The sequence below is a fragment of the Odocoileus virginianus genome, unplaced genomic scaffold, assembly GCF_023699985.2.
Source record: "Odocoileus virginianus isolate 20LAN1187 ecotype Illinois unplaced genomic scaffold, Ovbor_1.2 Unplaced_Contig_5, whole genome shotgun sequence".
Lineage (NCBI taxonomy): Eukaryota > Metazoa > Chordata > Mammalia > Artiodactyla > Cervidae > Odocoileus > Odocoileus virginianus.
The window spans coordinates 2,003,067-2,014,807 of NW_027224322.1; the positions used below are offsets into that span (position 1 = coordinate 2,003,067).

The 11,741-nt window shown below is 45.6% G+C and overlaps 1 protein-coding gene and 1 long non-coding RNA gene across 2 annotated transcripts; one reads left to right on the forward strand and one right to left on the reverse strand.

Annotated features, from left to right (window-relative positions):
* Positions 1 to 3,111: 3,111 nt before the first annotated feature.
* LOC110141393 (uncharacterized) lies at positions 3,112 to 4,968 on the reverse strand. Its single transcript, XR_002315039.2, has 2 exons — positions 4,655 to 4,968; positions 3,112 to 3,344 (listed from the first exon to the last, which is right to left on the reverse strand). It is a non-coding gene; the product is annotated as an uncharacterized lncRNA (long non-coding RNA).
* A 2,247-nt stretch (positions 4,969 to 7,215) lies between these two features.
* On the forward strand, positions 7,216 to 8,353 carry LOC110141394 (olfactory receptor 9S13-like). Its single transcript, XM_020900300.2, has one exon. It carries the CDS (start codon positions 7,345 to 7,347, stop codon positions 8,305 to 8,307), a length of 963 nt encoding a protein of 320 aa, XP_020755959.2. The 5' UTR covers positions 7,216 to 7,344; the 3' UTR covers positions 8,308 to 8,353.
* Positions 8,354 to 11,741: the final 3,388 nt, after the last annotated feature.

Below are 11,741 nucleotides of genomic sequence, written 5' to 3' on the forward strand. Positions count from 1 at the left end.
AAGGCAAAAGGAGAAGGGGGCAGCAGAGATGAGATGGTTAAATAGCATCACCAACTCAGTGGACATGAATTTGAGCAAACTTCTTGAGATATAGGAGAACAGAGGAACCCAGCATGGTACAGTTCATCGGGTGGAAATTCAGACACGACATAGTGACTGAACAACAGCAACAAAATAACTGAATTACTTTATTGTACGCTTGAAACTAGCAAACGTTGTAAATCAACCATACTTCAATAAAATAAAAATTCCAAAACAAAAAAGCAAACCAGCCAATTAAAAATTGGCCAAGTACCTAAATAAATCTTTATCAAAGGAGACATACAATGGCTAACATGCACTTGAAGACTCCCAGCATCACTCATCCTCAGGGAAAAGCAAATCAACAGCAAATTGAGGTATCACTCCACACCTATTTGAATGATTATCATAAAAAAGTGTAAGATAGTGAGTATTGGTAAGAATGTGGAGACAAGGAACCATCAGGCACCGTTGTTGGAGTTGAAATTTGCTGTGGCCACTGTGGAAAGCAGTACAGTTCTCTCCTCCACTTACCAAAACTGAAAATAGAACGTCTATGAGATCTAGCAATTCCACTTCTGCATAGTTCCCTGAAGAAAACAAAACACTTTTTTGAAATGATATATGCACACCAATTTTTTTCTGCATCATTCTATACAATAGTCAACATAAGGAAGCAATCTAAGTGTCCTTCAAAAGAAGAATGAACAAATACGTGACATATAATTGAATAGACACACACACACTGGAGTATTAATCAATGATAAAATTATAAAATCCTTTCCTGTTGTTTGTGACAAATGGATGGATTTAGACAGTTTTATCCTTTGCAAAAGAAATTATTTAGGGAAAAGGAATACCATATGACCTCACATATATGTGACTTTTTAAAGAAATTAAAAAAAACATAATAAATTGGAATCAGATTCATACATACATAGAACACATGGTGGTTGCCAGAAGGAAAGGCATTGAGGGGCTAAATAGATAAAGGGAGTATCCAGGCATAAAGTCTGGATATAAAGTAATAAATAAATAAATCTGGGATATAATTTACAGCATAAAGAATATGTATTCTTAGTCATTGTATTATTAATATAAAACCTTACATGGGAACAGATGATTATTAGATTTATTGAAATGATCATTTCTTAATGTATGTGCTGTGTGCTTAGTCACTCAGTCACATCCGACTCTGCGACCCCATGGACTGTAGCCAGCCAGCCTCCTCTGTCCATGGGGATTCTCCAGGCAAGGATACTGGAGTGGGTAGCCATGCCCTCCTCCAACCCAGGGATTGAACCCAGGTCTCCTGCATTGCAGGCAGATTCTTTACCATCTGAGCCACGAGGGAATATAACTGTCAAATAACCATGCAGTGCACCAGGAACTAACCTAGTCTTACAATCGACTATACTGCAATTAAAATACATATTCATATGGCCAGGCTCACCAGAGATAATGTGCATAAATAAAATACCTTAGGCAATGGCTGATATAAAAGATTATTGATGGATAAATATTCATTGTGTCCTTATGGGTGATTATTTCAAAGAGAGATTAAATCCTTAACATTTTTCTTTCATACTTCACCCCAACCAATATGGTCAGTACTCATAATCCAGTTTTTTGTAAACCCTTTACTGAATTTATTACTATATTGTTTCTGTTTTATTTATTTTTGTTTGTTTTTTTGGCCATTAGACATGTGGAATCATAGTTCCTGGACCAGAGATCAAATTCATACTCCCCTGCATTGCAAGGCGAAGTCTTAATCAGTGGATCATGAGAGAAGACTCCGTGACCCAGTTTTAAATGACAACATGACAACGATAATAATACATGGACAAGCGTTCCCCTTGTGAGTTTGATATCAGTAGGAACAATCTTGGCTTGAGTGACTCAGATCTGACAAATAGTGCCTCTCACAGGGGAGAGAGGTCAGGTGTCAGAGGCAAGCTCTTGGTTCCATTTGGGGCTGAAGGTCTCTTGGGCTCCTGCTCCATCACCCCAAGTGCATGGTGACTTTGTCACTAAAGTTGATGCCACAGAGCCCCACCACAGTATTTACCTTTCTGGTATGAATAAGAGAAATAGTATTTGTATTCTTATTATATATTTACAGAAAAAAATCATCACAGCATACCCACTCATGGAATCCCCTACCATTCATATTAAAAACCTAAATGCCACTGTCATTTTTGTTCACTCCCAAGTTTTGTCCCCCAAAGTTAAGCATTATCAAAACTCTATAAGTCAATGCTATTGATTCTAAATAGAGCTTCACTAGTACAGTCATTTCGAGAATTTCCTAGATAAGTGCATAAATAAAAAACAACTTTACATGATACAGTTGCTCACCAAGAAAAGTGAAAGGACAGAATGATTTACAGCAAAAACAATTCACACTCCTGTTCTTTTCGCAGCTATGAATGTAGACAATCCAGATCAACAGAGGCTTGGTGAAGAAATTAGAACAGAAAAGAAGGGTTGGCATGGATAACATCTCTCTGCTGATCTTTAGCCAATACTGTAGTCACCGGAATACCTCATAGACTCCTTTAGTCCCTTGGAAGCAGAACAGCTTAAAGGGAAGGCTTTTAGCTTTAGAGCTGATTACAGTAGTTGGATGACACAAGTGAAGAAAGATGAAAGGAAAGGAGCCTCCAGTATATAAAATTAATGTAAAATTTAATGAGGTTGAGAAAAAAAAATGTACCTTTCTGCTCAGGAACACACTTCAAGATACAGACTTTAGGGAGGACAAAAATGTCCATTGCATAATACACATTACTGAAAAAATAAAATAGAAAGGAAGTAATCTAAACATCTCTCTAAAGAAGATTCTACAAGTAAAGTGTGATGTGTGATCATGTTTAAAACAATTGAAATAAGTGAACTAGAATATGGAAGAATTGGAAAAGGGGGTCAAGATCTCTGCAGAGTACGTTCTGACATAGAGCTGGAGAGGTGACATAGCCCTGAGATAGGAGAGTGAAGGTGTATTGCTGACCTTGCCCGGTGAAAGCACACTGCCTCATTGCTCTCCTGTGTCAGCGACCAGGGCTGCCAGAACTAACACACGGTCAGTGACTTTCACAACAGGAATTTACTCTCTTGCAGGTCTAGAGGATAGATGTCCAAAATCAAATTGTCTCCAGGGCCTGCTGCCCTTGGAAGCTTGAGACAGACATTCTTCCGTGACTTTTCCTGGCTTCTGGAGCCTCTGGTATCCTTGGCACTCCAACATCTGCGCAGCTTTCACTTGTCCTTCTTCCTTGTGTCTTGTTCCTCTGTTCCATCTCCTCTTCTCAGAAGAACACCTGTCAGTGGATTTAGGGCCCACCTGATCAACCCGTTGTGACCTCATGCTAACTGATTCATTTGGAAAGGTCTTATTTCCAAGTAAGGTCACAGTTGGCATTTTCGGGCAGACATTTATTGGGGGTGAGGGGGACACCATGGGGTCTACTAGAATTCTGTACTGTGTGCTCAAGGTAATTTGCTCTGCAGTTTCTGAATGTATTGTTCTGTCTATGTCAAGTAGAATCAATTTGGTTGATATGTAGAATCAACTGTAACATGACTACAGTTTTTCTCTTGCATTATTATTGAGAGAGATATGGTAAAATATTACCTATAATTTGGATATGTGTGTGTGCTAATCACTCAGTCATGTGTGACTCTTTGCAACCCCATGGAATGTGCAAAGCAGGCTCCTCTGCCATGGAATACAGGAGTGGGCAAGAATACTGGAGTGGGTTGCCATTCTACTTATTTTTAATTCTGTCAGTTTTTACTTCATATAGTTAAGTCTCTATTTGTTGTACACAAATTTATATTTTCCTATCATCCAGGTGGATAAAACATTTTCATTATGACATGTCCCTTTACAAATAAGCTTTTTCCCAGAAGTCTAGTTTGTCAAACAATTATTAAGGCACATGAGCCTTGTTTATCTTAGAATGTATATGATACAATTTTCTCCAGCATTTCCATTTCAAATTTTCTGTATTAAACATCAAACATATATCATCTTTATACTTTGGTTTTGGCTTTCCAACTGGGATTATAATATTTTGTTTTAATGGATGTATTATATTTAAGCTATATTCAGTGAGTGTGGGGCTGCATTGAAGAGAATCCAAATAGCCAATAACAGGACAGTTTTAGCATAGAAAAGGGTCATAATGGTAATAGGTGTCACAGAAAGGGCTGTGCTGTTGCCCTGGGCACAGACTCCCCACCTGTCACTTTTCCTCGCAGCAACAGATGAGGATGGAGCAGAGGAGAGAAAGGGCTGTGGGCCGGGAGGGCCCACCTGCCGCCCAGGGAGATCTTTCCGAGGACAGTCAGGGTCTGTATAAGTCGTCTGCATTTCTCTACTGTGTGCCCCACCCACACGCACGGATCCCTAATGGACTTCAGGCTGTGTGCCTCCCCTGTACTGGACTGAGACGCATCAAAGGATGAATGGCCACAGGACTGCAGCTCCTGGGACCCAGGGGGTTATAGGTCCCAGGGCACTCAGAAGCCCAGGTCTCGCCTAATTGGCCATTCGGGGCCTCAAGTCCCAGACCTGCAAACAGAGAGCATCTTCCCAGCAGAGTGACCCTCGGGTGCAGGAACCTACATGTTGCCCACATGACGGATAATGTGGAGAGTCAGGTGACTGAGTCCATCTCCTGCTGTGCTTCCATCAAGACCCAGGAGTTCCTGCAGCCAGAGCCTGCTGCCCTCCGCTGTCCCCTCCTCATTCACGTCCCTGCACAGGAGGCCAGAGGTGGACGAGGGAGGGGGTGCTCAGTGCCACGTCATTATCACCAGCACAGACCTGGGTCAGGAGTCCTGTCCTCCCTGGGAGCACAGGGTCCTGGGTGAGCCATGCCCCTCCTGACATCACAGGAGCACTGCGGTCATCACTCAGCAGGGCGTGGTCAGCATCACTGACAGGTGAGTCCTGGGAGCCTGGATCCTGGACAACAAGGTCCCCTACTCCCCACTGCTCTGGGCAGGGTCAGTTAGGGCAGCAGGTCTGAACTTTATCAGAGTAGAAATAAATACCTTGTACAAAGGTGGATTTTAAGTCAATGGCCTGAGATCCTGAACCTGACAAGCATCAGGCAATGCTGGTGCTGACAGGAGCTCAGATCATGCTTGAGTGATGAGAGTTTGCAAGGAAAGGATTCAGGACACAGTCACTACAAATATTCAGTAGATCCTCAAAAGGAGCGCTGGGTGTCTCTGCTTCACCCTGGAAGGTGTTTGTCAGACTCAACTCAGAGGCAGGTTTAGCGAAGCTGCTGCAGTAGCCCCCCCTTGGTCATTTCAATAAGCCAGAAGAACGTGTTTGTTCAGTTTTTCAAAACCAGTTTTGGGGCTTAGTTTCCCAGGTGAAAATGCCAAGTACTCTTGATGTGCTCCCCAGGCATGCTAGGGGTCACCGTGGTGATGACTCGAGGCCCCTGAGGTGGATGAATTGTCTCAGGAAACAGCCAAATAAATAAAGCCGGGAACCCCCAGGGATATAAGAGCAAGGTCACCAAACCTGAGGATAGTGGGTGAAAGTGGTCACTCTGGTCACTTTGAGATTGCTATGAGGTGAGGACCTGGGTGGACAGACTGGGTGTGTGTGTGTGTGTGTGTGTGTGTGCAGGACAGGGCTTGGTGCGTAGGACTTGTGGCCAACACATGTAGGGCAGCACCTGCCCACCATCAGTGCCCGTGTCCAACTTCAAGTTTGAGTGGACCCTGCCTGCGCGTCTCAGATAGACTGCCCCCCTCTGCTGTCATGAGAGGACTGGACTTAAGTCCCCCAGGAGAGGACAGCCGGACCACGAACCCTTGTACCTGCACACTTTTTGTTGCAATGTATGGGCTCTCATAGACCATCTTCCGAGAGAAGTCAAGCTGAGGGAACATGGGAATCATCACTCCTCCACAGGCACCACCAACCACCCAGCCTCTTACTGCACACCCCCAGTGCACAGAGCTCACTCCCTGCAAAGGCAGCCAGCTCTGGCACGCTGCAGACCCTCCCTCTAGGAACTGTGGAGTTTGTTCTGACATAACCTTACATCCTCTCCCTAATCCTCCTCACCTGCCCGAGAGGCACTGTGGTGCTGTGCCCGCCTTCCTTCCCACTCCTCCCTCCTTAGGTTGCATCTCCCAACCATTCCTCTGGCCATCACACAGTGGGTCCCCATGTCCCACGGGAGTGTGGTGGTCAGCCCTGCCCAGGGCAGACAAGGGAGGTCTGGGCCGTGACAGGGACAGGGAGCAGCACCCAGCAGGAGGACCCAGACGCTGAGCAGGTGTGACCATGTTGGAGGCTCCCATTGCTTCAAGCAGAGGGAGCCAGGGGCGTAGAAGTAAGGACAGGAGGACATCCCCACATCCCGAATTGCCACAGCCCCTGTTCTGCTCCTTCTAAGGCCACAAAGCCTGGCTGTCCCCTCCCAATTAATGGTCCATTACCTGTACATTGCAAGAAAAAACCCTTACATTCTCAAGGATGCAAACAGCTCTGTTGATGTTTGCCATCGTGGTCCTATCCTAGAGACAAAGATGCCAAGATAGATCTCAGGGTATGCAGGAAAGATAGACATAGCACCCCAGTAGTCTGGTGTCCCCTCCTCATATTTTTCAACATCAGGACATTGGTTTGAGGCCTCCTGAGATCCTCAAGGATGCACAGTGCTCAGCAGACAGAATGAAGCTGTGGTCCAGGTTCACACATTGGTGTTACACGGGGCTCAGGGTCTGCAGGACAGACTGATAGAAATTTTCCTGGTCGGTGCTAGTTCTTGCTCTGGCCTGGAGATACAGTCATCAACAACACGCCAGCAGGCTGACATGAGGTGTTCAATAAATATTTATAAGATTAGTGAATGAATTAATAAGACAGGAAAGTGCAGGATTAGATACTTGAGTGAGGAGTGGAAATTACACAGCTCAGGAACATCTCTATGGGGATGGAAAGCATTTACTGAGAAGAGACAGAGGAGATGGCAACACTCCTCACACTTTAGGTTTTCAGTCTGCAAAGCTCCTGGCAGCCACTACACACCCCATAACAGCAGGTCAGAGTCATGCAGAGAGAGAGTGAACTTGCATATCTAAGCATTAATGAATCAGAGGAAATGTTCCCTTTTCAGGCCAGTCTGTGCTCATCTGGGAGCAGAACTGGGCAGCTGGTGGTCTCTTGGTCGGTGGGCAGTGAGATGCTGCAAAGTCCTTGATCTCCAAGGGAGGACGATCATGTGACATTGATCTGCTCCCTCTCCCTGTATCCCGCCTGCTCTCTGCTCTCTGCCATGTGTCATGGTCAGGGCCATGCCACCCCACAGAAATGGAAACCTCTCAGAGATGCCTCTGCAGGAGTTCGTGCTGGATGGATTTGAGGGAGGTCTGCAGACCCAGGCCCTGCTCTTTGCCCTGTTCCTGGCCCTGTATGTGGTGGACGTCCTGGGGAACCTCACCATGGTCGTGCTCATCACCCTGGATGCCCGTCTGCACTCCCCAATGTACTTCTTCCTCAAGAACCTCTCCTTCCTGGACCTGTGCTACTCATCTGTCATCTACCCCAAGGCCCTGGCCAACTTCCTGTCCTCCTCCAAGGTCATCACCTTTGCAGGTTGTGCCACCCAGTTCTTCTTCTTCTCCCTGCTCATCACCACTGAGGGATTCCTCCTGGCAGTGATGGCCTATGACCGCTTCGTGGCCATCTGCAGCCCCCTACACTATCCCATCTCCATGCGCCCCTCGGTCTGTGCCCGCCTGGTGCTGGGCTCCTACTGCGGGGGCTGCCTCAACTCCATCCTGCAGACCAGCTTCACATTCAGCCTCCCATTCTGCAGCTCCAACCACATCGACCACTTCCTCTGTGATGTCCCTCCATTGCTCAAACTCGCCTGTGCTGACACTACCATCAATGAGCTGGTCATGTTTGCCATCTGTGGCCTCATCATCGTGGGCACCACACTCGTGGTCCTCATCTCCTACGGCTACATCACAGGGACCATCCTGAGGATGCGCTCAGGAGGAGGGAGACACAAGCTCTTCTCCACCTGCGGCTCCCACATGACAGCCGTGTCCCTCTTTTACGGGACCCTTTTTGTCATGTATGCCCAGCCGGGAGCTGTGGAGTCCATGGAGCAGGGCAAGGTGGTCTCTGTCTTCTACACCCTGGTCATCCCGATGCTCAACCCCCTCATCTACAGTCTGAGAAACAAGGACGTGCAGGATGCCCTGTGGAGACTGGGGCAGAAACACACAGCCACGTGAAGGAGGGTGACTGGAGAGGCTGGTTGTTCCAAGACGGGACAAGAGGGCTCTGGGAGAAGTACAGGCTTTGGTGTGAGGAATTCATTCCTCATTCATCTGATTCATTTTTTTCATCCAAACTTTCATTCAACCCTTCGTAGGAGCACATCATGGAGCATACATTGCAAGTATGAGATGTGATAATGGACAAATCTCTTTTGCCAGCAGAAAAGTAAGTGCAAAGATGGAGCAAGGCCATAATCTGGATCTCTGGGTAACACGGTGGGTGTCATCATGAACAGAGAATCTTTGAACAGTCTGTATGTCCCAAGTTCAACATCCTCCAGTGAAAATACATGGACTAGACAGATTTTGAGGCCTCTCCCTTCAAGTTATTGCTGAACCTAATGTAAGTAAGTGTTCAGCTACCTCCCCTGGACCACCTAGCAGGGGGGCCTTAGGACACTCAGCCTTGGTGACAGCCTGGGCATCCCCACAGCCGATTAGGGGAGTTAGGAAGACCACGCTTCCCCTCAATCCTGAGCAGGGTTGTTCCTCCCCGCGGCCCCCTGTTCACTGATGCCGCCACCCAGCAAGGCAGCAGGGAGCACCTGCTCCTGCTTCAGAGGCTCCCAGTGCTCCCTGTCCTGGGTTCTCCCCTCAGACAGCAGCTGGGAGCCCCAGGGAGTCAGCGTGGGTGCCTGACACCCAAAGTTCACCATCCAACCTGACAGGTGACAGTGTCCTGACTACTTGTGACCTTAAGAAATGGGGCCTTGTCAGCACAAACATCTCGGAATAAGGGTGGAGGGCCTGGTGCTGCTGCAGAGAGCAGGGGTGGGGAGGGAGGGGGCACTTTCTTGGTGGCGAGCACAGCTCCCCGCTCTCTGTCCCAGACTCCCTGGGAGCCTGGACCCTCAGGTTTAACCTGCCCATTCAGAGGTCCATCCTCAGGACCCAACACACGGCCTGGATTCAGAGCCCAGTGGCCTCCTTAACTAGTCTCCCTTTGGTAGAGTCATCCCATGGTCACTCCCAGGAAGCTGTCCTCTGGAAGAAGGGTGGTCTGTATCCTGTAGGGGCAGGGGGATGTGCCCTGGGTCTCTCTCTGATCACAGTTCCCATTCTTCTTGCTTCTTTGCTCAGGAGACAGGAGGGGCTAAGAGCCCAGTGAGCATATTGCTGCTCACAATAGCCAACTGAAACACACTCCAAGGTCTTTGCTTATTTGTTCCTGTTCCTTCTCATTTCTAGACTTTCTGTAAAATTATTTCTATCTCTGCTAGTTTACCATATTCACTTGATGTAACATGTGTTTCTTTGAGGAGTTCCCCAGTTTTCAGCCATTAGGGACACTCCTTTTCTTCTCAAGCTGTAAGAGTGTTGTTTCCCATGCCCCCTTCTTCCTCTCTTTCTGTGTTCTGTTTCCTCCTGACCTCTTCCTCCTTTCTCTGCTTTTCCTTCTTTCTTTCATTCCTTCTCCATCCCCTCCCCAACCACCTCTCTTTCCCTCCACTTACCCTCCTTCTTTTCTCCCACTTTCCCCACTCCTGGCTCCCTCTTCCTCTATCCCTTGTTGTATTTTCTCAGTTTATTTTTAGTCATTAATCCACCTGCAATGCAGGAGACCTGGGTTTGATCCCTGGGTTGGAAAGATTCCCTGGAGAAGGGAAAGGTTACCCATTCCAGCATTCTGGCCTGGAGAATTCCATGGACTGTATAGTCCATGAAGTCACAAAGAGTCTGACACAACTGAGCAATTTTCACTTTCACATGTCTTTTCACAAGACATGGGTTGTCTACTATTTCAATTTACATTTCTAAAGGAAATGGAAAAACACAATCTTTGTTTTCCTATACAAGTGGAGATTTATCATCATTATTTGATACTTAATGGTACAAAAGAAATCAGTAGTTCTTAGTAGAAAAACATTAATTATGACTTTGGAATAAGTTGTGAAAGCTGATCCAATATTGCATGGAATAGATATTCTCCAAAATCTGGAATAAAATTATTTTAAGACCCCACAGATTATCTTTATGTCTGTGTTAACCTGTATATCAGACTATAATGAAGATAGCTGCATAATGCTAAAAGTGGTTTGTTCAACCCATTCTACAACTTTGCAGCAACCTGCAAAGTACAGTTCATTCCCATTTCATATCTACTGGCTGATTACAACTTGAGTTTACTGTTAACTCATCATTGAACTCCCAAATATAATTGGCATACAGAAAGATAAAGACCATTACAGTATACTAACACATATATATGGAATTTAGAAAGATGGTAATGATAATCCTATATGCAAAACAGAAAAAGAGAAGACTCAGATGTATAGAACAGACTTGTGGACTCTGTGGGAGAAGGCGAGGGTGGGATGTTTCAAGAGAACAGCATCAAAACATGTATATTATCTAGGGTGAAACAGATCACCAGCCCAGGTTGGATGCATGAGACAAGTGCTCGGGCCTGGTGCATTGGGAAGACCCAGAGGGATCGGGTGGAGAGGGAGGTGGGAGGGGGGACCAGGATGGGGAATACATGTAAATCCATGGCTAATTCATGTCAATGTATGACAAAAACCACTACAATATTGTAAAGTAATTAGCCTCCAACTAATAAAAATAAATGAATATATATATATATATATATATATATATATAATTGGCATAACTCTGGTTATATTAATGCAATATGTGTAGAATAAACACTTTACATTCAAGATCATATTACATTTTTAATTCTGATTCTGCATTAACTTTTAACAAAGCTTAACAACTTTTATCGTGTTTGTGTCTAAAAGTAATCTTTTTGTTGTAGGTGATTTGAAGTGTACAGTTTAGCCAGTCTATCAGTCAGTCAATTCAGTCGCTCAGTCCCATCCAACTCTTCATGACACCATGGAATGTAGCACACCAGGCCTCCCTGTCCATCACCAACTCCTGGAGCTTGCTCAAACTCATGTCCATCAAGTTGGTGATGCCATCCAACCATCTCATCTTCTGTCATCCTCTTCTCCTCCTGCCTTCAATCTTTCCCAGCATCAGGGTCTTTTCCAAGGAGTCAGTTCTTTGCATCAGGTGGTCAAAATACTGGAGCTTCAGTTGCAGCATCAGTCCTTCCAATGAATATTCAGGATTGATTTCTTTTAGGATGGACTGGTTGGATCTCCTTGCAGTCCAAGGAACTCTCAAGAGTCTTCTCCAACACCACAGTTCAAAAGCATCTATTCTTTGGTGCTCAGCTTTCTTTATGGTCCAACTCTCACATCCATACATGACTACTGGAAAAACCGATAGCTTTGACTAGATGGACCTTTGTTGGCAAAGTAATGTCTCTGTTTTTTAATATGCTGTCTAAGTTTGTCATAGATTTCCTTTCAAGGAGCAAGCATCTTTCAATTTCATGGCTGCAGTCACCATCTGCAGTGATTTTGGAGCCCAAGAAAATA